Source organism: Pseudopipra pipra, chromosome 19, assembly GCF_036250125.1.
Source record: "Pseudopipra pipra isolate bDixPip1 chromosome 19, bDixPip1.hap1, whole genome shotgun sequence".
In the NCBI taxonomy this organism is placed as follows: domain Eukaryota; kingdom Metazoa; phylum Chordata; class Aves; order Passeriformes; family Pipridae; genus Pseudopipra; species Pseudopipra pipra.
Window position 1 is genome coordinate 7,932,482 of NC_087567.1, and position 26,906 is coordinate 7,959,387.

At 39.5% G+C, this 26,906-nt stretch overlaps 2 protein-coding genes across 7 annotated transcripts in view; one reads left to right on the forward strand and one right to left on the reverse strand.

Annotated features, from left to right (window-relative positions):
* Window positions 1–809: 809 nt before the first annotated feature.
* On the reverse strand, window positions 810–4,403 carry LOC135424603 (cytochrome c oxidase assembly protein COX11, mitochondrial). The gene is made up of 4 exons (XM_064676025.1): window positions 4,167–4,403; window positions 3,945–4,100; window positions 2,724–2,849; window positions 810–2,385 (listed from the first exon to the last, which is right to left on the reverse strand). The coding sequence occupies exons 1-4, from the start codon at window positions 4,401–4,403 to the stop codon at window positions 2,203–2,205; spliced, it is 702 nt and encodes a 233-aa protein (XP_064532095.1). The 3' UTR covers window positions 810–2,202.
* A 77-nt stretch (window positions 4,404–4,480) lies between these two features.
* Window positions 4,481–26,906, forward strand: part of STXBP4 (syntaxin binding protein 4) — a 67,753-nt gene continuing 45,327 nt past the window's right edge. For 2 of the 6 annotated variants that reach the window (XM_064676019.1, XM_064676020.1), the window contains exons 1-13: window positions 10,322–10,525; window positions 13,807–13,880; window positions 14,060–14,155; window positions 14,533–14,602; window positions 15,442–15,516; window positions 17,702–17,787; window positions 18,450–18,579; window positions 19,106–19,238; window positions 21,308–21,414; window positions 21,803–21,971; window positions 22,990–23,068; window positions 25,826–25,908; window positions 26,402–26,498. In XM_064676019.1, the coding sequence (XP_064532089.1) occupies window positions 10,458–10,525; window positions 13,807–13,880; window positions 14,060–14,155; window positions 14,533–14,602; window positions 15,442–15,516; window positions 17,702–17,787; window positions 18,450–18,579; window positions 19,106–19,238; window positions 21,308–21,414; window positions 21,803–21,971; window positions 22,990–23,068; window positions 25,826–25,908; window positions 26,402–26,498 (1,267 nt within the window). In that variant the 5' untranslated portion in view covers window positions 10,322–10,457. Of the gene's footprint in view, window positions 4,643–6,595; window positions 6,719–10,321; window positions 10,526–13,806; window positions 13,881–14,059; window positions 14,156–14,532; window positions 14,603–15,441; window positions 15,517–17,701; window positions 17,788–18,449; window positions 18,580–19,105; window positions 19,239–21,307; window positions 21,415–21,802; window positions 21,972–22,989; window positions 23,069–25,825; window positions 25,909–26,401; window positions 26,499–26,906 lie in introns of those variants that run through there. The other 4 variants (XM_064676016.1, XM_064676017.1, XM_064676018.1 and 1 more) reach the window with 4 other exon arrangements.

The following is a 26,906-nucleotide window of genomic DNA, read 5'->3' on the forward strand; positions in this document are numbered from 1 at the left end:
TCATTGCTTCTGAGTTTTTGCATATTTGTGTATTCCCTGAAACACCAAATTTAGGTGGGTTTGGAAGTATTTTAGTGTAAATCTGTGGAGTGTCATTGCATAGTCAGCAGTGTTGCTGCAGGACCTTTAGAACACCTTGCTTCTATCCAAAACACAAGTTTGGGGTTTTTGTAAGCTGAGGTGAAAAGGCAAGTTGTTTTACTCTAATTTCTCTTGTATTATTTGCAGCAGCCTGAGAAAACAGCTGAAAATAGGATTTGAGGTGGATCAATTTTTTCCCTACAGCTTACTTGTATTGGCAAAACTCACACACTGATGGGTAACAAATCAAAAAGGGCTATTTCAGTGTGGTAATCCATAATGGATGATTGCTGACTGAACCTTCATGTATTTAAAGCAGCAAAATGGTCACAGATAAATGAAAGGGAACTGGCTAATTACTGAGCTTACAGAGCTTGTTTTACAGTTGGAACAGTATCTGCACAAACTTGGGCTTTCAAACTGGAGGGGAGAACCTGCATTTTTAAGGAACTGGCACTTGCCAGGAGGATGTTCCTTTCCTTCTGAAGCAGGTGGCCAGAACATAGGAATGTGTGGAGAACTGCCCTGATCAGTTCAGCTTTCAAAAAGACAGTGGACTAAAGTCAACCCAGGTAAGAATTTTTTTTCCCCTAGCCTGGATTCAAAGATTGCTCTTGATGGGTTTTCTTTTCCTGAAGCATGCTGGAATTATAAAGCTTGCTGCTGTCTTCATACAGATGTATTTAATTTGTGTGAGCTGGATAAAATGCATTAGAGAGACGAAAGAATGAAAACTTTTAAAACTTTAATATACAGTGAAGACCTGACATGAATGTCATCCAGGATCTGTTTAGCCAACACAGATAATTGGTACAGTAATGCATTTTAAAGGTAGCATCCATTTATTTTCAAAAGAACACTTTTTGAATTATTGTATGCAAATATAACTCAGACTCAAGTAACTGGAAGTCATTTGTGATGTACCCATTAACTTTTCAGAGTCCAAGCAAACCAACATTAGTCTTACTTTGTTAGATCTCATCTGCTGAAAGGGGTAGAAAGAACTGGCCTAGCAGATGAGATACTGGCTGAGATTAACTCCTGTCTGAAAATGAGTAGGTCACTTAAATTTGCTTGGCAACTCCTCGTTTGCAAAGCAATGATAAAGTGTTATTACACCCACCCCACAGATAATGACCAAAAGTTACATAAATACAGGCTTACGTGGTCTGGGGGTAAACAGTGAGTCCCTCTGAAGAACTGCTGTGCTGCTGGGCAGGTTCTGTTGGACTCAGCCTCTGAATGGGGCTGATTTGGGCTTTTGAGGGGACTCCTACACTGTTAATTTAGCTGCAGTTTAGAGCAGTTGTTTATGTACTGCCCTTCCTTCAAAGCGTTTCGTACCTAAGCCAAGCCTGTCTCTGTGCAGAGGTGCCCAGGGTGCAGCCCTCTGCAGAGGCACTGAGTACTCTAATTAGAGTACAGATACTTGAAATGAGTAAAACACAACATGGAAATTAAGTGGTATTTCTAAATGGAAACCATCCCACAGATCTGATGTGCTTACACTTAAATTACTGTTCTAATGATAACTGTTTCAGAGCAGTCTGCTCTTACCAAATGAACTACTGATTCAGTAATAATCTGAGAGGGTGCCTCATCTTCTGAATCATCATATCCTCCAGTGCCAGGGAGGGTTACACAGGAATACAGTCTAACTTTATTTAGTTATGAGATTTCCTTAACTGGTTATCTGGTTTTACCTTTTTCTAAAGTAACATGGAATTTATTCTCCAGAGCCAGCAATGCAATTTTAGATGCTTAATAAACTGATTTGTTCTTCTTCATTTAAATGAAGATCTTAATTTACCCTTGGGTTTAAAAATTTGTCTCGTAGTATTCCGATAACATTTTATAAAAAGATGGCTTGAGAAAACCCTCTCAACTCCAGGAAGAGTGTATTCCCTTCCACTGAAGAAATGCTATCACTAAGAAATAGTATTCCAACTGCATTAAGTTGGTTTTAAAAAAAATATATATACTTTAATAACAGCAGTGCCCGCGTTGGTTAATAATATAATTTCATATTGCACAGTACTCCTGCAGTTTTGACTTGCAAGGAAAAATGGTCTTAAAACTGTCAGTCAGGCAGCAGAAGTCCTTTTTTGTAGAGATGGCCCATTACTGATATCCAGGAAGTGGCAACTTCTGTCCTTCCTTTGCTTCAAAGAAGGTGTAAGAGAGGGTGATCAAATCAACTTTAGCCATTTTAGGGTCCTCTGCAAAATCTGGATCAATGTAGAAAAAGACAGGCATGTCCACTTCCTCTTGAGGATTCAGCCTCTGCTCTTCAAAACAAAAACACTGCAGGGGGGGAGGAAAAAAAACCACAATTAGACAATAGTGATGGCTGGCAGTTTTATCTGTGCCAACATGAGAGAAAGCTTCATCTTTTAATATCAACTCTCATTCCCTGTACATCCCTAAAATCCTGGGAAGGATCAATCATATGAGCAACATGACAGCAATTCTGTTCCGTTTCTTGTATTACAGGGAAAGAAATTAGCTTTTAATGAAGGTGCCAGTGGGCCAGGCCAGCTCACCCTGTTCCCACCTGCCCTCAGAGTCAGTGGTGCTAATTGATGGATAACTATTTTCTTTCGTGTAAAGGAAAATGCAATCTTTGCTTTGTTCACACTTACTTGTATTTTATTGAAATACTGTCCTGCTTCAAAGGGGATCACGTTGTAGGTGGAGATGCCAATTATTGGTTTGTCAGTAGGATTTTTCGCTTTATAAAATGCCAGTGCAGTCTCTCCTGGTACCACCTGTGTAACATAATTGTACAGTGACTTCCTTTTTTGTTTAAGCCAGTGCAGCCCTCCACCCTTCAAACCAAGTTCTTCGGGCTTTAGCTAGAATTAATTTTCTCTTTTGCTGTTTCAAATTGATTATTTCATGAATATTTTGCTTACATACAATTTACCCCCATTCAAAAACAGTCCTACGAGGATAGGGAGGAGGAAAAAATGGCAGAGGTTTAGATATACAGTTACATTCTATATTTGTATTTCAAGTATATATACACACTTTACAGTGTATATACCATATACATATGGTGTATATACCATGAAGTGTATTTAAATACAGTTTTGATAGCAAGCCTTGATGGGATGGTGGGAGGCAACTATGCTTTGACTACACCACAGCAGGCACTTAAGTTCTGCCCTCTGGAAGCAGAAGCCACCAGCACCCAACGTGCCATCCCAAAGTGGCAGAACTGAGGGAGCACCCTGAGCTGAAGTGCCTGGTTGGGTGTTTTCCAGATCAGGGCCCAGATATGCCAATGGATGGATGTCCACAATGGGGATGCAGGAGACAAAATCACACGAGGCTAAACCTGGTGCCTTCATGGCCAAGCCTTCAGCTTTGGGTCCCTCACTTTAAAAAGGACACTGTGGTGCTGGAGCGTGTCCAGCAAAGGGCAACCGGGCTCATGAAAGGTCTAGAAAACGTCTGATGAGGAAGGGCTGAGGAAGCTGGGTTTGTTTAGTCTCAAGGAGGCTCAGAAGGGACCTCATTGCTCTCCACAACTCCACACGAGGGTGTAGTGAGGTGGGGGCAGGTCTCTTCTGCTGTGCCTGCAGTGAGAGGACCAGATAGGGGAGACTCAGGTTAGATATTAGAAAATTTTTTGCTGTTCGTGTGGTCAGGCTTGGAACAGGTTGCCCAGGGAATGGTGGTCCCCATCCCTGCAGGTGTTCCGGAGGCGTGTGGATCTGGTGGGGGTGATGTGGTTTGGTGGTTTAGGGGTTACAGTGGCAGTGCCGGGTGGATGGTTGGCATGGGTGATCTCTGAAGGTGTCTCTTCCAGCCTTGACGATTCTTGGTGAGGGATCTGAGGGGGGATCGGAGCGACTCACGTAGATCTCTCTCTGCTGCGGCTGGAAGTTCCACTGGATGCTGGAGTGCACGTCGGCGTTGAACGTGACCCTGATGACCCTGTCCCGCACCGGCTCCATGCTCTCGATCCGCTCCGCGCTGCTCCCCTCGCCCGTGGTCCCGCCGAGCCCCGTGGCCTGTCAGGGAAGGGCAGTGAGGGCCCCGCGCCCCCCGCGCCCTCGCCGCCCGCGGGCCCCCCGTACCTGGCAGTAGAGGCGGTAGAGCGGCACGGCCGCGTACGACAGCCCCACCATGCCCACGGCGGCCGCCGCGATGTAGCCCACGGCAGAGCGGTTCCGCCGCCGCCACTCCTCCTCCTGCTGCCGGGTGAAGGGGTTGGAGCTCCGCACGCCGCGGGTCCCCCAGAGCCCGCACCGGGGGAGCGCCCCGAGCCGCAGCCCGCGGGCGCAGCGGGCCCAGCCCGGCCCGCACAGCGCCATGTCCGCGGCGCGGGGGCTCTCGGGAGAGGCGCTGGAAGGGCCGGGCTGAGGGGCGGGAGCGGGGCGGGAGTGGAGGCGGGATGAGGCAGGAGCGGGGCGGGTCGAGCCGCCATCGCCTGCCCGCCCGCCGCGCCCCCTCGGAGCGGTGCAGAGGCGCGGGGGGTCCCGGTGCACCCGCCGGTGTTCGGTCCCTCCGTCCCCCCCAGCGGGACCGCTCGGGCGGCGGGTTTGTGTACGAGGTAACTGGCGCAGCCCCGAGGGCTCCCGGCACGGAGCGGTGCCGGGGCGGGCGGTGCTGGACGGGAGCGGCACCGGAGGGCCGGCCAGGAGCGGGTTCAGCGAGCGGGGCACGGCCGGGAGGGGGGTTTTGTCCCGCAGATGCCTCAGCGGGGTCCGCGCCTCAGGTACCTGGTAGCAGAGTACCGAGGGATAACCAGGATACCCGCGGTACCGGGGTACCGAGGGATAACTAAGGTACGCCCGGTACAAGAGTACCGAGGGATAACCAGGATACCCGCGGTACCGGGGTACCGAGGGATGACCAGGGTACCCCCGGTACGAGGGTACCAGGGGATAACTAAGGTACCCCCGGTACGAGGGTACCAGGGGATAACCAGGGCGCCGCAGTACCTGGTACCAAGGTACTGAGGAAAAACCACATACCTCAGGTATCTGGTACCAGGGTACCCAGGGATAACCAGAGTGCCGAGGGATAACCAGGGTATATCAGGTATCTGGTACCAGGGTACTGAAGGATAACCGGGATACCCCGGTACCCAGGGTACTGAGGAGTAACCAGATACTTCATAAACCTGGTGCCAGGGTGCCTCAGGTATCTGGTACGAGGTTGTTGGTGGATAACCAGACAATACCTCTGTACTGCCTGGTTATTCCTCAGGTGCCTGGTTATCCCTCAGGTACCTCGTTATCCCTCAGGTGCCTGGTTACCCCTCAGGTACCTCGTTATCCCTCAGGTGCCTGGTTACCCCTCAGGTACCACCCCAGCAGCCCCCAGATGGGTGGTGGACACTGGGCTGTTCCCGCTGGTCCCTCCGAGGCCGCACAAATCTCCACCAGTTGTGGACACTGACACCGGTCGTTTATTTTGTTTGTTTGTTTGTTTTCCCCAGTGGTGTTTTGGTGCCTGTTAATTTCACTTCCCCCAGCGCAGGGATTTGTTGTTGTTCAGGCACAGGTGTTGACACGCTGCAAAGGGATTAAGAGCTGCTTGCAAACAGCAATACCTTCAGGATGGGCACGGTCAGGAAAATTCACAAACAATAGCTTTTCCCACGACTGGTCCCCATGCACCGTAATAAACTTTCCTCTAGCAATACTTAAATTTACAGCTTTGGAGCAGTGCTCCTCTTCTGTGCTGGTTCCAGTAACATGAACCACGTAAGGACTGACAGCTCCTGATATTGCTTCATTTTCCATTTAGATGTGTTGAATAAGAGAATGGTAAAGGCTGGAGTGAAGCAATATTGTGGTACTTCCACTGTATTCACGTAGTGGGTTTTTGATCCTTTAAGGAGAGATCTGAAAACTGCAGGAAATTTTATTGTATTCCAAATATTGACCTGCAGGAATTAGTGTTTCTATTTCCTGTTGACCTGTTGTATGTGCTAATAAAAGCACAATGTGAATTACTGGGGGGTTTGTTACATTAGTGGTATGTAGTCCCATTTTGTGTGTTTTGGCCTGTCCTACATACTTCATGTGAGAAGTTCATGCACACTGAATTCTAGACAGTAAGTTAAAAAAACATGAGAAAAGACACACAGAACACCTTATCATGTTCCACACAACGTTCCCTCCCCGAGAAATCTTTTGATAGAGGAAAAAAAAATAGAGAGACTTTTTTTTGTCTTTGGCAGTTACATTACTTTATCTTGAAATTGTAATCTTTTCTTTTTTTAGAAGATTTTAATCACAGGGGATTCAGGTTTATCCTAATTCCTACCTCATAAATTAAGAGGGAATTAGGATGTGAGATGTTTTGGTACCACATACAATGAAGTCTGAGTTGTTAACTGTTTTCAGCAATGAAGTGTAGGTGTTTTATTGTGGCAGTTCTCTTTTTCCAGCTTGATTTCAAATAGTCAGTAATAAATAAGAATGTTTTCAGTGTCTGAAAATAGATATGACCATTTAAATTTCAAAAAGTGGTTTCTTTTTTTTTTTTTTCACAGCAGTTGTTATCCTGGTTAGGAGCCAGTTCTTCATGTGTCAGAATTCTTCATTTTGAACTTTTATTTAAATAGTGCACCTAAGAAGATGTCCAGTACAGATCCCCTAATAAATACAGAGAAAAAGTAAGTATTTTTTTCCCTCCAGAGACAGGAATACAGCAATTACTGGATTATCATAAGAAAATTCTTGCAGTTCCATTAGTTTTGATGAAGTCTTCAGGAAAAATAACTTTGATATTGAATCAACATCTTAGAGAAGGTGACACCAACACCAGTGAATTTACACATTAAGGAAGCAAATTCTCTTAAGCTTTTCAGCTTGCTTAGGACTGGTTCTGCAGAGATAAAACCCTGCAAAGAAATTCCTTAATGCTTCTGCAACTATGAAAACATACTTGTAAGGTATATACCAAATTATTTCCTTGTATATATAGGGCACCTACAGTAACATAAGACACTGTATAGAGTTTATCTATTATAATGCATGAATTTTTCAGAATACTATGTCTGTATACCTTTAATGCTTTATGTATAGTGGTTTGGAACCATCATATTTTTACCAGTGCCATGGGATCTAAAATTATAATGATATTAATACTACAGACTGTAGTGTTATCCACTCAAAAGTTGGATCAGATTCTAAATGGCAAAACTGGATGATTGAAAACCATAACTCCAGACCCTTCCCAAACTGCCAAGTAACTGTGGCAACACTGTCATCCAAACCAGAATTAAAACCAGGCACAGACAGCTCCTGCTGGACTATCATGTTTGCTGTGCTTTTGTAATAGAATCCAGCCAACAGAATTCAAAAGCATTTTCAACCAATTTAGCATAGATTTAGAATTATGCCACCTCGTAAATAACTTGATTTTTTTGAAAACCAAACCCACAAAATATTAAAAAAAAAACTACTTGGTTTTTACTGAGACCTGAAGAAGCCAGCACTCTGCTTGTCCCATGGAAATTCAGAGTATGTGACACAAAGATACATCTTTAAGAGGCTGTGGCTTGCTAGAATCACGTGGAAGGTGTATTTCATCAGTAGTTCCTGGATCACAGTGTTCCAAAGGCAATTTTTCACATATGAGATGAAGAGGAAAGGCACCTCTAACTGCACTTGAGCTACATGATAATGGCAGACTATAATTTTCTATGCTTTCTGATTTTCTGGGAGGCAGTATCGATGCACAGTGCTCCAAGAATGCACTTGGTTATATATTAACTGAGGTTTACCTAAACTTTAAATAACATGTTTCCTCTCTACACAGGGGTTAGCCTCAAACCATTCATGCTTCACAATTACAATGTTGCCCAAGCTTTTTTTTCATGTTTAACAATTGCCATATAATGACATGTGTTTTCTCTTACTCTTTATGACCTAATCAGCAAAATGTATTTTGAATAATTAGTGGTTTGGGATAAATCAGAATAAGTGCTTTTCCATGCTGTATGACACAGCATTCCTTTGGCTGTGGTCCTTAGTATCTGAATTTAGGGTTAGTGCCCCTGAAAGGCTGCAGTTGCTTAATGGACTTGTAGAGGATTTTTGTAAAAGGCCTTTTGTTTTATTTATAGCAAAAAGATCTTGTGAATTTTATGCCCAAAGATTCTGCAAATCTTTTTGTCATCTGCTAAGTTATCCTGTAATCCATCTCAGTTGCTAAAGCATTGCAAAACTTCCTTTGGGAAAGGCGAGTCATAATTACAAATGTTGGCAGAATAGTTTACTGGCTGTTTGGAAAGGAGTTCTACTTAAGAACAAATGATATCTCTTGCAAAAATTTAGTTTTACTTATTTATCATAAATGTTACAGACTTTTGAGTTGTTACAGTATTCCTAGATCATTCTGGAAGTAAAAGATAATTTGTGTTCTCCTGGGTATGTTCTTGAAAGGCAGAGAACTTACAAAAGAAGCAATAATGCTATTGTTCTGTATGAATCCTTTAGAGACATGAAAAGCAGCACAGCAGCAGAATTTGGAGGTAAAGAGGGATAGAAGCATCAGGGATGAGTTCAGGAAGCTGAACAATGCACAGTTTACTTTGAAGGAGGGATTGTCTGAACAAGTGATCTATCACTGCTTAATAAAATGGGAGCAATAAGCTTAATACTACTTTATATCAGCCTTAATTGTTCAGAAGTTTGTAATTTCTGGTTTAATAAAAATACCTTTTGGCTTTTTAACAGTGAAAATGCAGAGCCCTGAGCCAGGCTGGTAACTGGGGGACAGATTGGCGTTGCAGAAAACGTGACACTGGAATCAAGCCAGATTGGTCTGAGAGATTTGCTTTGGCAAATGCTCCTGATATTGATGCCACAAATTGAATTGCACTGGTGACAGTTTTGCTGGAGAAAAGCTGCTGGTGTTTTCTGTAACCTCACCTGGAGCAAAGCTAATTGGTACAAGGCTTAAAATATCAGTGGGTTTTCTTTCACCTGACTGCAATGCCGGTAACACCGACAGAGTGAACTGATTGAGAAAAGATTACAAAGGGCCAAATTTTTATCTCTGAATGGATGTGAGCAATCCAAAGGATGCCAGTGGAGCTTTTCACAGTCTGGGAACTGGGAAGGCTGCTTTGTGTTCCCACTTCCACCTCTGATCTGCTCCTTAATCTGTGGTGGGTCACTTTACCCCTCTGCCCCTTTAGTGGCTCTGCAGGCTCTGGGGCCTGGCTCTATCTGAACATTGTCTGTAAGCAAAGGGATCCTTTCTCCAGAACGATTAAGTGCTAATGAAACCACAGTCACTGCAGCTTTAAAAAAAAAAGGTGCCTGAGATAAGCGAGTGCATTCCTGGCATAGCTGAGCCCTCCTGCTGCACAGCTCCAGACCTGACAGATGCTGTCTGATCACAGGGTCACTCCTTGCTACAGAGGATTCACCTTTCTACTTAAAGCCCTCAGTGAACACAGGATATTTGGGTTTCATTTTAAATTCCAGTCTTTTTATAATATTTTAGAAAAAGGGGGAGTAATAGGGATGCATCTTCTGATGCAAGACTGGAAGGAGATGATCATTAACCAAACTGATGTCAGGTGCTCAGAACTTCTGAAAATATCTATATCTCTGCAAGGCCAAGCTTCCTGTCAGCAGGGTCTGACCTCTGGGAACAGGGCTATATTTTTCACTTTTTCAGTCAGATTATTCTTAGTGTAATGACATAAAATTCACCAGTTTTATTGCCTTTCACAGAAAAACAGATGTATCAGCTTCCCTTCGTAGAGTAAATATGTAACCTAAATTCTGTGTTAACTTTTGACTGCTGTATATTGAAAGTCTAAAAACCAGGTTAAAGCGTGGCACAGGTCAGTAGCATGATTGAGAATGCCAAGTAATAGCATAATGGCATTTGTTTCATTAGTGCTTTCAGTCTGCTTTGTTGGCTTTCCCTTTTGTGAGGCTGTGCATAATCCAGTCTGGTAGGAAGATTGCTTTGGAAAGGTCATGAGTTACTGCTTTTGACCTTGTTTGGAGGGAGCGTAGAAATAAATTATTGGAAGAACAGGAGAAAATAAATTTATTTTAATCACGTCACTTGCCTTTGGCTGCTAGATCCAGATTCCTTAGTCACAGTGCAGTAAGTTTTCTCCTTGGTATTTATCAGCCTTTAAAGTTGCTGTAAATTGCCATTTCAAGCAGAGAAAAAGTAAACATTACCTCGCTAGGTGAATTAGTCCATGTGACGCAGAGGGTTTCAGAGGAGATTAAGTGGGCAGAGACGCTTGGCTGGAGCTCTGTGTTTGGGTTTTTAGTGAGCAGCAGAAATCATCCAGCTCATAACCTTTATCCAGCTGGACTGGAAGCCTCCAGAGCGGTTTGGTTGCCTTGTCTTTGGTTTTGCTGCTGTCCTGAAGAATGTCCTTACTCTCACCGGGGGCCGAAGATGAACCAGAGCGCTTTGATGGGCTTTCTCTCTTGTACTGGTATGCTGGGGGCACTGCTCTGGTCTGCAATTGGGCAAAGTGCAGGAGAGATAGTTTAAAAGCTGTGGGCATTTCCAGCTTCTTTTCATAAGCTGCCAGAGTTTACTGTTTAGATTTTTGCTTATGTGTCAAGTAATATCTGTTTTGTGAGGAAGGTGTGTTATCCTGGATAAATATTTGGTTCGTGCACGTAAATGACAGTTTCTCAGGAATACAGATCAGAAGAATATCCTGTATATTCTGATGAGTCCTTAGAAGATACAAAACCTAAAGCTGTTGAATTTCCTTGTGTATTCTGCTGAAAAGTAATAGAAGGAAATTCATTTTAATTGCCTTTACTAGAGCACCTACACAAAATGATGTGCACTTAGTCTGTTAGTGTTCCAGGACTTCACTTGGAGTGTTGAGTTTAGCATTTTCTAGTGTAAGACAGTTATAGTGTACATTTTGTTGAGTTTTGCTTGTTTATTTTGTCTGTTGCCTCTCATCTGCTCTGTGTGCTAAAACCTTGCTTACAAGAACTTTTGCCTGACCTCGAGAAATGAGCAGCAACATCTGATTTTTCTAATTCGTGTCTTCTACAAAGAGCACTGAAATATTTTTTGCTATTCCTGCCAAGTTTTTTAGAAACCTGTTTCCCTATTTATACTGTTGAGCATATTTCTAATGCTCTGGGGGCAGTATTCTGACATTTCATGAATATGAAATAATGATAACATGAAATTAATGTTGGATGGGTGCTGAATCCAAGGCTTTTTACAGTGAAACTGTTAAAGCCCTGTTTATTTTATTAAAACTATGACAAGCAGCTTGACTTGAAGATCTATCTCTAAGTTTTCTGGGGAAAAAAAACTAACACCAAAAGTCAACTAGATATGCTAAACCAATTCAGGGCATTTGAAGATCCTTGTCTTTATTTTTGTATGATAAAGTAATTTCAAACTGTGTGTATTGGAGGGATTTCATATCTAGAGCATAAAAACACCTGAGTATCTTTTAAAGGTACCTGTTCAACAGTTCTTTGTAATTGTTGGTGGCAGCATCAAGACAATTCCACTGTTTCAGAGCTATCTTATCCCTCTCCACTGTTTATTGTTAATTTGTATATCCTCTGTATCCTCTTTGTCAGAATGCATTTTATGTTAGTTATGATCTATCTTTTGAAAGTTTTGCCTGTTCCTTCTTGAAATATGAATCCTTTTCTATTAAGTGTCCTGTGCTTAGATTTGATCATATTTCGTGATCATTTTATATGGTAGTATATAAATAGGTCCTACAATTTCTAGTGAACTCTGAACTTTAAAGTCTGAGATTTGATCTTTTAAGACTTTATGAAAGTAAACCTCTGTGTGACTTTGTGTGAGGTTGAAGTAACTTTTGTTCTTGTTTTTTTTATTTTAACTAAGAAAATGCCATGTGAGAACCACTGAGGGCATGGCAGAGCAAGAACCAGAGCAGAAGTAGCAAAAGGCAAGAGAGAAAAACAATACAATAATTGTCTATTTTAAAGATCAGTGTAGCCTTTTTAAGTTTTCAAAGATGGATACAGGTCAGGACAGACCTGCAAAGAACATGGCCAGGATGCTGTATTTCAGCTTCAGAACAATTTAAATTCATGGGACAGTCAAAGTGACAGTACTGGGTAGTAACACTACTAAATGAAAGCAGTTTGGTTCACTTTTAGCCATACAAAGGGTGCCTTATGCTCTGCCATGTCATTGCAAGGTCATGTGCAGTTGTGTCAAATACAGCCCAAATATCCTGTCTGGGTTTCATCATTTCTTTTTAGCCCATGAAACAATTACTTCAAGAACTGTCCAGTGAAAATGAGACAGCGTTTGAAGCATAGGCCTGCTTTTTGTTTCTAAGTATGGATTTTTGGGTCTGTTCTTGTAGCCAGCCTTTCTATAGCAAAGGCTAATTTTGCAAATACTTGGGAAATTGAGGTTTTGGGAAACTTGCTTTTCAGAGCTAGTGCTTATCCCTTGATAAAGAACCCTCATCCAGTTTTCTTCTACAAAACTAAAAGTACTGCAGATGTTCTTTAGAAGCTGGATCTCCTGCCTGGTGCTAGAGTTTAAGAACATTTGGACCTTCTGGATTTCTCTTTTCCACTTGGCATGGCCCCAGTTAATGACATGTACCCTGGCTTTTGCAGATATACCCAGTTTCAGGCACGGAGTTCAGGCTGTGTGCTGGATTAGGTTGTGTGGGAGGATTTGGGTCACTGTGTCCTCCACTTTGATCTTCTTTTGCCTCCTGCTAATGAATTCTGGTTGTTCCATGTCACTTTAACAACACTCTCTAGAAAATACAGAACAATATGTATGTCTGCCTGATACAGAACAATATGTAGGTCAAAGCAGGAAAACCTGAGTGGTGCTTCTGCTCTTTTCTAGAAGAGATCTGGTGAGTCTTCCCCAAAAATGGTACAGTGGCAGGACAGAGGAGCTATGATACAACTTGCATTTTTTAAATCATAATTCATCTAAATAAAAAATAAAAACTGGTGAAGGGTCACCTGGACTTACAGGACTTCTTAACACTTTGTGTTCTCGGAGCCGTGTGCTGGTCATGTGTCCCATGGGACTGGAAATTTAAGTTTCAAACCTCTACTTTTAGTCTTCCTTAATTCTTTAGCATGATGAACTGCCTCCAGAATATTCCTCTGCCTTTAGACAATTTCAAGTGCCATCCTGGTATTTTCTCTTGGGGTGGGAGGGTACACAGGGGACCAGGCAAAAGAGTTGGGAAAGAAACTCTTTTTTTACAGCAGAAAAGGAAATCAGTGTTGAGTGAAGAAATTAAGAGACTGTAGGGAAAATATTATGTTCATAAATAACAACAAAATTATATGTTAGAAAATGCTTTTGTATGCATTGTCTTAGCTGTGGTTTTATTTTAATATTCATTCATTACCTGATCTAAGATGTTATGGTATGTTTTTCTTGCCTACATGCTAAGCTGGACCAGGTTGTGGGGTTTTGTTTGTATTTAATCATAATCCCTTTATTATAAACGAAATGAAATTCACAGTTCATCCTGAAATGCTCTGGGGGAAAAAGAAGCAAACTATGTACACTTTGTAGTACCTTGTCACCTGATATTTGTGATGAGGAGGTTGATTTTCGGTTGGGGTGGGCAGAGGGATCAAACAATATGAAGTTGTCAGTGGAGAACATTGGTATTGGAGTTAAAAACGTGGTCACTGTAATTTCTTTTATGTCAACATAGCTCTGCATACATTTCTGTAATTGAATGGCTTTTATTTTGTTCCTTAGGACTATTATGGGCCCTCATGGAATCAATCGAGCTGTTCACCGCATTTCCTTCTCCGACTGTCAGAATGGATTAGGTAACTAAGATTGCACATCCTCAGAGTAAACCAAAGCTATAAAAACACCTGGTGAGCTCTTCCAGGTCACACTGTCATCACCAACAGTTTATCTGGCTTTTGTGGATTTGACTCTTAATACATTTAGCACGGGAGATGGAACAACCAATTTCTTGCTCGTTTCTTATTTTTTCCTGCAGGAGTTAAAATTATTGGAGGTTATCGGGCACAAACAGCAGAAGATTATGGGATTTTTATAAAGAGAATTCTACCTGGAGGGGTTGCTGCTGTAGATAGTAAGTAATTTTGAATTTATTTGTTACCAACACACTACATATTAAAAAAAAAATCTGTCAAAAGAAATTTCAACTTGGAGTTAATTTCCACAACTGTGAAATACAAATTCCAGTCCCACAAATATTTGTGCTGTGTGTAAATAATACAAATAGCTAAATAACACTTATTTTCAGTGGCTATTCTGTGGTTAATAAGACTGATTGACAGTTATTAATCTTATCACAATAACCCATCTTAATTAGGATCAGAAAGTCATGACAGTCACAGAATTGTTTATTGCATTAGATCACATAAAACTGAAAGGGAAAGTCCTGTTTGAATACCATGTTCACTATTTTCCTGTTGATTCATGAATTACTGTTGATTTCATTACAAGGCCGTTTGCTCACTGGTGACCTCATTTTGGATGTCAATGGAGAAAACTTGATTGGAGTAACAAATGAAAGGTAAATTTGATTAGTGAATGTTTATTAGAGCTTGGAATATCACATGCAGATTATTTTGAACATTATCAATGACTGAGTGAAAGAGCTCAACTCCCTTGAGGTCTTTGGAGTTCAGCTGGCATTTAATTTATCCCATAAATCTAATTCAGCAAAACTGTTGTGGAAAAGTGAATGACTTTTAAGTTTTTATAATGCCAGAATAAACTGGTTTCTTAATGCCATAGATTACAGAATGTGTGTGAAAATAGCATTAGAACATATTAAGCTGTTAAAATACTTTGATAACTACCTGTTGGTTCAGTACTGGTGAATGTAAATGATTCAGTGAACAGGTAATGGGACAATGAAGGGGAAATGGTTTAGAAAAATCTGGAGGTGGTTCCTGTAGCTGGATCACTAGAGACCAGTGCAGCTTAGTGCTGGAGACAGAGGCTAGAAATTCAAACAGAAAATCCTGAATATATTGCTGGGGGAAATCATAAGCAAGGCACCACACCTGAGCAGTGGTTTTTGGTGTGGGCTGTTAAGCCTGAAGGAGGTCCAGGAAGGCAGTAGGATGGGCCAAGGAGAGATGGGAACTGAAGGGAAGGGAAGGAGGGGTCAGTCCCAGCTTGTTGCTGTCAGCAGCACAGAGGCACCACAGTCTCTCTTGCTCCATTCCCCAATGCTTAGTTGAAGTTATGCTGCTGGAAAGCTCTTTTCTCTGTAAATGATTAATCATTTTCTCTGAAAATGATTAACTCTGATAGGAATTTGTCCATTTTCCTGCTCTTTTAGCATTGCTCTGTGCTTCTTAACAGCCCCCTGGTGTATTTATTTGGCTGTTTTCCCCCTTGTAGGGCTGTTGACATCCTGAGAACAGCATCAGCATCTAATCACATGTCTCTGCTCGTTGCAAGAGATGAAGAAGCAAAGTAAGAGAAAAATTTGTTTTAACCTCAAAACTAATAAAACTCCAGTGCTATATATTGGGTTGGGGGGCTGGGCTTGCATGTATTTCTCTTTCAGACTAGATTTCATTGCAGGATTACACCACATATCACGTTTTTTCTGTGTGGTATTTGATACCAGTTCATTCTTAGATCACTTGCATCAATTCAAGTAGCAAGCTCAGACCAATTTGGGTTTAAAGAGGAGGATTTTAATGTTATGTTCCCAGCTAATACCATTAAAAAATATGTGCTGTGATAGATTTTTTTTTTAATACTTCTCAAATTTTAAAATAATAAAAAATTAAGAATCTACATTAGAGCTGCAGTGCCACAAAACTATATGGTTCAAACTGGTCTGGCCTTCTGAAAAAAGGCAGATTTAGTTGTTGTTTCCCCTCGGAAATTTGCTTTTCAATCTCTAATGAGCTTTGAATGGTTTGGATAAGCAGGTTAAACTGTACAGTGCAGCAGGTAGTCCAAAATACATCCATTATAAGGGCATTTATGTTAAATATTGCTTTAACCTTACTGTTGGAAGTTAAGCATATAAACCTATATTGGCAGAGCATCATCGGAAGCGCTGGATCCAGGGCTGTATCCCCTTGTGACTTAAATCTCCAGAGAAATGAGCTGTTATGTAACTATTTTTGATAATCATTGCAAGAGTAGCTGCTGTTATTTGCCTTTCCTGGGATGTTCCACTTACAGAGTAATCTCTGCATAAAGGATTTTTCTCTAAATTCCTTTAGCCTTTTGTCCGAGTTAAGCTTCCTTCTTTCTGCTTCCTTTATTTTGTGTATTTGACAGACATTTAAATCACTCTGTAGCCTCTGATCTCTCATTTTTTTTCAGACTGCCCAGATATATGTGAGGTCCACTCTTAATCTGCTTTTATCTAAAGCATACTGGCTTAGTTCCTCTAAATTCCTTGAATAATTAAAATCCATCAGTCCTTTAACCACTCTGGGGATAGGAGCAGTGGCCTGGGCTGGATTTGCCACTCCAGACAGTCCCTCACCCACACACCTGTGAATTCATTTCTTGGGGATTTACATTGCTCTGCCAAAAGATTATTTGATTTACACTCAACTGTGTGTTCCCTGGCTCTGGCATTAGTACAGTAAATTTTGTCATTTAAAAAAAAAAAAAACAACGCATCCAGCAGCTTTCAACTGCAGTCACTGGAATTACCTGGGAATTACTCTCCCTGCAATCAGTTAATTTGTTTTCTCTGTGTTTAATTCTGCAGTATTAATTTGCCAATGTTTCTGGCTTACATCATTCTAGATTACTTACATTTTTTAAATTGGGTATCGCCAAGATAATCATAGCTCTGATTATAAACTTTTTATTTTTAATTAGGCTGGATTCAATGTTAGGTGAATCAAGCATTTTTGTTGTCTCTTCAGTGCACGTGATCCAAAATTTACATCTTTTCCAGTTTGTTACAATATGATGGATAACAAACTTTTAGTTTGTAGTAGTAGTAGTATTTTCAACTATTTCCATTATTTCAACAGGGCACCTGACCAAGAATTGCTCTTTATTTCAACGAGAGAGATTTCATAATCAAAAAGATAAAGCCTAAGGAGAGACATATTTAATATTTAATATACAAAGATGATGAAATGGACTGAAAATTTCTGAGAAAACTAAGTACAAGTTGGAATTTGCTTCTGTTTTGCTCATTATTGAGTAATTAATAAATATTTCTTCTATCCTCTTTTTTTTGAGGTGCCACATCTTTGTTTGCCAGTCTCTTCTGGGTTTTTGTTCAGTGTAATAGAACTAAAAGCATTCTTTAAAAACATGAGTATGCTGTAATCTGATGCCTTCTAATATAAGTAACTTTTTCTGGATCTAGGTAATACCACTGTTTTATCATTTCTAATTGATTTGGGTAACAAGTTTTTAAAATTATGCAATCCAGGAAAAAGAGAGATAATAATTAAGCTTTTTCAGCAATAGTCCATTTCATTCACAGTCTGTTTTTTTTCCATCTTTACCCTGTATTACATGATCTTTTCCTTGCCTTTTCTGGACATTTGACAGGGATTTCCTCTTTCAGTTGAGGTTGAGCTTCCTCTTCTGAGGAAGAGAAACTTCAGTACAGTGCAGGTTTCACTAATGCCAAATCCTGACAAAGAGGATCTTTTTATTGCCACAGGAAAGAATTCCATGACCTGATGGATAAGTATGGCTCTCACAGTGACAACAACTCTGCAAGAAGTTCTCCAACACATCTGTTGGCTGGTGAGAGATCACTTCCAAGCCTGACATAACCCTGTGGGACAGCCAGCCTTGGGTGGAGTAGAAACTTGCACTTAAAACTCTTAATCTGGGGGGAGATCTCTTGGAGGAAGTGACTGAAAGTCAGGCAAAACACATGGTCACTTAGACTGTGACATTTATAGTCTGAAAATATACCTTGAGGGCTTTGTGTGTCAGTGTCCTCAACTTTTAAATATATTACTGTCTGTTTTCAGCAATTTTAATTAATGAATGATGTGAAAAGTATTTGGTGTTTGTAGCTGAAATGTGCTGCAAGATTTCAAAGCACAAAATTTGAGCTAGAGTACCATAAATTCTAATCTTTGTGGAATTGCTGCCTAATTAAGATGCTTTATATAGCACAGAGGATTATTCTTTAGGAAAGTCAGTTGAGATTTTGCTTTTTGCACCTAGATTGGAAAAAACTGTCACTTGCTATGTTTTAAAGTATTATTCCTGGGACCCTGGGTGACTTGCACTTCTTACTGTGTAGACTTAAGCTTCCTTTTGATTGTCTGATTGCTTTATTTTGTCTGTTTTCCAACATGAAAATAATCCTGCTGAACTTACATGAGCTGAAATTTTGTGCTTTTTCCCCAATGTGTATTTTATTTCTTTTTTTTTCAACGTTTCTTTTCTTGAAGCAAAATCTACAGAGAGCCTTTCCTCTGGGTCATCCTCAAGGTCACAGAGTCCTCAGTTGCATCTGAAGGAAAACGCCACTACCAGCAGCAGAAATAATTCTGTCCCAGCACCATCCCCAAAGCCTGCAAAGTAATTTCCAAAACTGACTGTCACTGTCTTGTGTGAGCTGCAGGAAATACTGTGTTTGGCTGGTCAGGAGAATTTGAGTTGAGCACTAAGTGTTAAACTTTTGGTTTATTTTTTAATTTTTAATCCTGTAATTTATAATACCGTGGATATTGCAGACTTTCAGTTTTAATGAGTTATTTTCCTATTTATTTGTCATTTACATGGTAGAAGTTGACTTTTGATCTGTGTCCTAAAGAGTTAATGCTTCTGGTTTATGTCCAGGTACTCTCATAAGCTTTAGAGATATATATATATATATAATAGACAGAAGTCTTTAACCTTGTAATATAATGTATCAATTCCTTTTGTAATTGTCAGAAGTAACACCTGAAGTCACTGATTTTGTAGTAATTTGGCAGTGTAATATTTGAACATTGAGATTGTTGCTGTAATATCTTATTGATTTTGCAAATACATAAAGATAATGTTGTTTCAATCTTTATTGAGTATCTGGTTCTGTGAAGTAATTCTACCTTTCTCTTTGTAGGGATAGTGCATTTCAGATTATCTCTGTTTGCAAAGGAACAAGCCTAGGTTTGAATATTGTGGGAGGAATTAACAGAAATGAAGGGCCTTTGGTATATATTCAAGAAATTATCCCTGGTGGTGATTGTCATAAGGTAAAGACCTTTTTTCCCTTCAGACACCTGTATTTTTGCCTTCATTTAGTACCTGTTTCAGTATGTTATATGTACAGCCATATTTTAAATACAAAATATGTTTGTGTTTCTCCTTGCCTTCTTTTTAAACAGACTTCTCTCACTGCACTGCAGCAGGGTTACATGGTAATGAAAATTATTCAAAAGTCTATTTGAGGTAAATGAGGATCTTCATTCCCCAGTTTATGTATGAGAAGGTACAAAATCAGCTTCTGTAAGAGGTTGCATGGTGGAAGGTAAATAGGAAGGATGGGACACAGCTACAGATGTCATCTCTTTGGTTCTTTTCCTGGGCATTCAAAAAATCATGTTTCCCTGAGGCTTTATTTAGATGAATCCTTGCAGTTGGAAATCCTTGTGTAGGCAAATTAAAAAAAAAATATTCCGAAAGTGCAGATTAATAAAATGTATGAATCAGTTCTGATTACTGTTTTCATTTATGACAAATGCAGTATGTAAAGCAGGAGGACTTGTCAGTTTAAAAAGTAAATAAATACTGCAACTATCTGGTACAAGTAAACAGGACTGTTTATCCAAGAATCTCCTTTGGCATCCTGAGTTATTATGATTATTTTGAAGTGTAGATAACCAGCTTTTGCCTCAGGCCAAGCAAAAGGCTACAAGCTGATTTCACAAACAATGAGTTTTGTCCCCAAACAGTCTGTAACTATTTGTTACTGAACTTTTGTAGACTAAGTTTAGTCCTAAAATATTAAGTAAAGGAAAACATTCAGTGTTTCTCAAAGACCTCTTTCAGTAGATAAATGATAATCATTCTTCTTGTGTTTCTCCTATTTTGTTGTGGCTTCTAAAACATTTTTTCTCATTGCAAACATATAATTGAAAGCCTATCACACATAATCAATAGGCTGAGGCTGAGACATAAATTTTCAGTAGGTTCCAATTTTAGCACTGATAGAGGTAATTCCCCAATCTTGGTTATCCCCTTTGGGAAGCTGAAGCAGAAAACGTGTTCTGAACCTCTGCCACGTGAGGGCACCATTGAAATGGATATTCTTTAATAGGCTGGATGAAAGCAAAATAAAAGATCTACAGCTTTTTTCTTTAATCAAAACCAAAACATTAAGTGACAAAAAAAAAAGTAATAAAATGCTATCATAGGTTTGAAATGACACAGCTAATATTATAGTATGTGGATATTAAATAGGTATAATTGTACTGGTCTGAAAAGGTATTTTTCTTGTTTCCTGTGTATCATCTGTACACAGTTTGTTTCACTTGGTGATTAATTTCTTAAGAGCTGAAGAACAGAGATGTGTGATTCGATGTTTATTACATTAGATAAATGTCATAACAAACTCTGTAACTGTAGGTGAATTACATGAAATTCCAGCTAAATTGTTGAGGCCTCTTTTAAAATGTGAGTAGAGAAAGCTTTTTCTTAATGAGAAGTGTAGCCTAGCACGTTTAAAGTCTTGTCTTATAGTCTCTCAGACAGAAATGTGGTAGAGAATTTGCAATTAATTTAACAGAAGCACAAAGTTGACAGTGTTATTTCTGTCATGGTTTTGCCTAGTGAATTCCTAATAGACTAATCTAGTTTTCTCATTAACTTAACATGGCCAGTGAGTGCCTGATGAGTCCCATGTATTGCTGTGAACATTTGGGTCTGAAATACAAATGAACCCAGCTCGCAGCTGAATTAATTAGTAAAGAAGCTTCCTAAAGTCACATGGGTTGGTGCTCCTTGCTGGAAAAATCTGGGCTTCCTTTGGATGGGGTTTTTTTAACAGAATATGTATGTGGGTCCAAATTTCTTCTTTAGACAATATCTGTGGTGTGTTCTGTCTAATGAAGTTGTTATAATGACTGCTGTGATGGTGATTAATGATCATTTAATCTGTTTATTCCTGGAAGATTGTCAGGCAGAATGCACAGCTGCTCTCGGTGTTTCTTGTCTCAACAGATCCAGAGGAATATGTGAAAGTGCTGTGATTATACAGTTCTTTCTGAAGTGTTAGTTAGTTCTTATAAAAATAATGGGTTTGGTTTTTTATTTGTTGTCTTAGGATGGACGATTGAAGCCTGGAGATCAACTTGTGTCCATCAACAAGGAGTCCATGATTGGTGTCTCCTATGAAGAGGCAAAAAGTATAATCAACAGAACAAAGATGAGGTATCTGCCACTGTCAAGCAGCTAACCCTCCAAAATAGTTTATTATATGATGTTTATGATCAGATTAATGACTTGACTTTAGAGGAAATGCAGGCATTTTAATTTTTTTAATATTGCAATATTAAAATTGCAATATTATTTCATAGAAAAGACTCAGATGCACCTTTTAGACCTGAAAAATTATGATACTTGAGTGCTTTCAAAAATAAAAAAATCAAAGGAGAACCCAAACCCACAGCCTTTTTAATGATGGGGAATAGAAAAAAAATTTTAGAAAAAAAATTAATAAAATCACACAGTGTTTGGAAACATGTAATTTTTTGCAGAAGCAACATATAATCTTACAAACAACATAGCATATAATATGTTGAAACTTCTTTAATTTTAGGTTGGAGAACTTCTGGGAGATAGCTTTTATTAGGCAAAAAAATATTCCCAGTTATCCAGAGAATCTGCAGCGTCCTTTCAGCCTCTTGACATCTTCTGTAGCTTATGGAGAGCAACAGGCTCTGCCATCCTCTAATGGGAAGCTGGTTTCAACATTCACTCCAGATGCTGTGAGTACACTTATTACTCCACTTAGAATAAAGTGAGCAAATGGTTGTTTTCTCCTAATTTTAATTGAGTTTCCATTTTAGTAAGAAAATGGCTATTTTCCTGCACAATGTTAAGTCTTTGGAATATCAAAAGATTTGCAAAAACCATGTTGTGTAACAGGAGGTTAAACCACACTGATGAGAGGAATAAGACTGTTAGTTGACTTGGGGTAAGACAACAAATCAAATAAAATAAGCATTAACTGTGTTCTTAGATACAAAGTTCTCCCTAATGTTTCCCTAGGTAGTAAAGTTTTGGAATGTGATATCTATAGTTATTTATTTCAGAGATAAAATACTCTCTGTTTACTACATATATGTGAACAGTACAATCTCAGAAGTTACACTTGCTCTGTGATGGTGGGATTTTTGCTTTAAAAAAGTCCTAGAAGAATGTGGCCTTTTTCCCCTTTGAGCTCATCAACAATTGTTTTAATTCATACAGCTCACCTTAAAGAAGTAAATTTGTAAAGGGAATAATGTTGACCATAAGAAAGAAGATTTTAAAACTATTATTTTAATTTTTGAAGGAACCTTTTCAGCTTATCTTACTTTTAAAGCTAAATAAAGTATTACCTTCGAACAAGAATGAATAAAATGTTCTGTGTCAAACACAGTCAAAGCAGGTGATTCTCAATTCTTCTTATGTTTGTACTTAAAATTCTTGCCCATTTTTCTTTCCTGTTAGGGATATAAATATTGAAACGGGTTGCCTAGAGAGACTGTGTTATCTTAATCTGTAGAGATATTCAAAACCCAGGGTTTTGAAGAGGCCCTGATCTGAGTTTTTCCAGTGCCATCCCTTCTCACCAGCAGCACCCCCTCCGTGCCTTCCATTGTTGCTTTGATCTGTCCAGCCCTTTTTTCTCCCCCTGGTCTTCCTTCCTGTCCCTCTCTCTTTGCATTAATGTGTATTTCTAGTTTAGCTTGTGATCTGCTTCAGGAGTGGTGTTTCATGGCTTTTGCTTTTCTTTTGTAGATGGAAACTGGAGTCAAGATGGGAGAGCAATCTCCAGTAACTCCTCCAGACAACAGTCCTGCTGATGTGTCTGCCACGGGTAAGTGCTGACTTCATTCCCTGCCACCCTCTTTTTTTTTTCCTTTGATAACTCTTGCAGCACACACTACATGGTGAGACTCAGTAGTCTTCAAAAAAAAGGAATATTTTTATAGTCCTAAATAAAGGACTGAGATCAATGGATTTTTAGGAGCTTCTGTCAAATATAACTTACATTGTCTGTAACAAACAGCTGAAACCAAACAAAAACGAGTGATCACAACATTTGCTATACAGCAGTAATGATAATAGACTCAGGAGAAACCAGATAATGAAGACTCACATATAGATCAAGATTAGGTTGCCATAGAAACTGTGCTTTCTTGATTTGATGAAATTCTGTGGATGTGTGCTGCTTGCATGGGGTTTTTTGTTTAAATCAGGGCAGCATATTGGAGGGGTAGAAATAACATGCAGACCTCTAACAGCCTTTCAATTCATAACAAATAGAATATATATGTTAATATTTATGTTTGGGAGCCATGGCATTTGAACAAAGACAAGAGTCACTTTGATCATCTCTCTAAATATCTACTTTGAAAACAACACTTAAGGAAAAACAGAGTTTGCAGAATTTGGTCAGAACCAGATTTGAGCTGAACAATTGTAATTCCTTTGGGAAACAAATATGTGTTGTGTTTAGAAACAGTGAAAATGCAGGAGTCTGACCCAATAATGAGAGTCCCCATTGGCACAGTGACAGAACTGACTCTGTTCTGTATTTCTGTATGAAGACCTGAACTATATCCTTTTTCTTCAGGTAGTAGCAATTAAGCATAACCTGAGCTCCTCAACTTGGTGTCTAATTTACTGAGAAGAGGAAGAACAAACATACAGGATCTGATTCATTCCAGATGTTTTTCCACTGGTGTTACTTAAATTATACCTGCATTTATTATAGCCCGTATTAGATATTCAAATTTAAAATGAAACAGTTCCTATAATGCAAATCTGACTGGTTGTCTCCCTTCCTTGAAGGGTGAGCTGAATGAATGTGAACTTCTGGAACTGGAAAGATTGTAGTATTGAATATACCTGGAGATTATTGATCACACAGATTTTCATATTGACCATGAAAAACACCTCAACTAAATGAAAGGAACAAGACAAAAGGCTGTTTTTTAATATATTCAGAATATGAGACTCTTGGTTAATATAATGCAATACCCAGGAGCTTTATTGTTTAAAGAGACCAAGAAGGCCACAGTTTCTTAACACATCTGAATAAGTGGGTAGTGGAGTGGAAAGGACAAACACTTGCAGCTCCAGTTTGTGCTGTTTCTTATGTTTCATTTTCTTCCTATTTAATAGCACATCCTTTGTCAAACCTGCCTCTTCTTTCATGCTGCCCTTTAGCGAGGATAACCTTTCAAAGATAACCTTGAAAAAATTAAAGTATCTCTTAGAGGATTTTTTTTTTTATGCTTTATGAAAAAATCAGCATAGTTTTGAAAAGTTTTTTGCACAAACCCATACGAGAGGCTTTTTCATTCTGAGCTCAAAGGAAGTGTGCCAATTCCACCGAGGCTTAGCCCACTGTCTTCAGAATTTAATATAGCATGTGAGAGGTGTTAGTGTCAGAGATTTTCAAGATGTTTTGGTTTATGCTTTTGGCATATAGAGAGAATGTAAATTACTTGGAGCTTGGAAACTGATATGCTGTGAAACTAAAAAAATTTAAAAAAAAAAATAGAGTTCTCTGCGCTTCCTTCTGTTCCTTTAGAGAGAATCTCAAACTGCAAAATCCTTCGCTTTTTAAATGCTGGGTTTGGTTTTGGTACCTCTCTAATCCATTAATGAAACAGTGAATTAAGATCTAAATTAGATTTATAACTAATGAATGCAAACCATGAATTTTTTCTACGTGCCCAGACCTAAAATCCAAAGCAATAGGCAGTTCACTGCTCCTTCTGCCTGCTGTCTGTGAGCAAAGGCTGCCAGAGGTGGTTGTGTTGTAGCCACAGGTGTGTCTGAAACATGACAAAGCTGTGACTGTGTTTCTCAAGTTCCATCAAAACTCAGCATGCACACACAAAAAGGAAAAAAAAAAAAAGAGGCAATTATTGTGAAATCTTGCATAGGGGCTGCTTGGTGCTGCTGCCTTCTTCTCCCTTCCTCAGCCTCATGGTTTGTGTGTGTTGGAAATGCAGTAGGTGCACCACAGGTTATTAATGCAACTGGCTGAAAACATGGGAACTTGGGGAAGGGGCTGATGGGTGACAGTTCTTGGAAAAGAGTTCCTAAGGAGCCTGGGAAATTCAGTCTAAGCTCCCTCCACACAGCCCTTAGTTGGCAACAGGTCATCCCCTCTCTTTCCCCAGTGTTTTCTGGATCACTCCATATGTTTTTGGGAGCTGTCAGTTGTGATGAGGGTGTGTCTTGGAGGTCTCTCTTGGAATTCACAACTGTGTTTCCCCTTCTGTTTCCTGGGTATCAGTGTATCTCTGAGAGAAGAGAAAACACCACCAGTATAAGCCATATGCTTGATGGATCACTCAGTTATTCCTGGTTCCTTTCTGCTAATTTGCTACTTGTCACTTCTTTATACAAAAAAAAATAGTGTAGGTGATTGATACCCATAATTTTTGTTTATTACAACTGCGTCCTTTAAAAAAAAAAAAGTCAGTCTAAGTGTTAACATGTCTTTTTAGCAAGTGGGTATTTAGCTGGCACCCACTTGACAAGCAGACCTTTAGAACAAATTTTTCAAAGCAATAGTTACAACTAGATAATTATTAATTAATTTTTTTCCTCTTAGCTCTTGCCCCCAGCCAGAATGATGATTATGAGCCTCGAGGAAGGAACTCGTCTATTCGTCTCAAAACAGAAAAACTGGAGAGGGTAAATACTTAAAATCTTTGGAGTTTTCCTTCCTCCCCCTTCCTGATGCAGGTAAAACATCTGGACAATATTCCTAGGCTGACAAACTTTAAAGGTATAAATTACACACAAAATTTTCCATTTGAGCAGTTCTTTCGTGTTGCAGGGCAATACTTCATTTTATATATTGGGCAAATTACTGGTTTTGTTAATCTAATTACTGATTAACTCTTCTGGGAATCCGAACATCCCTCAGGATTTTTAAGGCAGTTATTAAGGACAAAGGGTTTTGCTTATTACACTCATCCATATTCAAGGTTAAATAATATCTGTACATCTCTCAATTAGAAGGAAAAGTCACAGAGTGGCTCTGGAATAAAAGTGTTGTCAGTGAGAGTGTACCAGGATACAAAGGCTCTTTGAAGTATAGCTCTTTAATTACTCCCCCATGTCCCTGCAGTCATTATCCCTAGTCCTTTCTTTTTTTACTCCAAAATAAGTTTTTTCCTTTCAGGCATTGAATTATCTTGGGATTCAGCTCACAGATGAACAGCAGCTAGCCCTCAGGCAGCAACTTCAGAAAGATTCTAAAGGAACAGTGTCTTTTGGAGGTAATAATTTGTTAATTACTATGGAAAAGAATGAAAAGTAGGAGTACAGAAATTATAGATAATAACCATTTAATATATTTTCTGTCACTATTGGGTTGCTGCTGCAAATAAAATGATAGTTTGAGGCAAGAACCTTATTCTACTGTATAAAAATGCGCTTGAAATTCTGAAACTAAGTATTGGGAAAGCAAATCACAAATTTATCTAATTAAGAGCAGCCCTGGGAAAGCTTTATTTTGTGCTCACAAATGCCTAAATTTTTTACCTTGACAATAGGGAGCTGTAATTGTTCCAAAAATTACTTGGGAAAGTATTGATGGTTAAAGAGACTTCTTGAAGGGACTAAACTGATGGATTTTTTAACTTCAGTTTGTGAGAAGCAAGAACATTTCAGCTATTGCATATAGA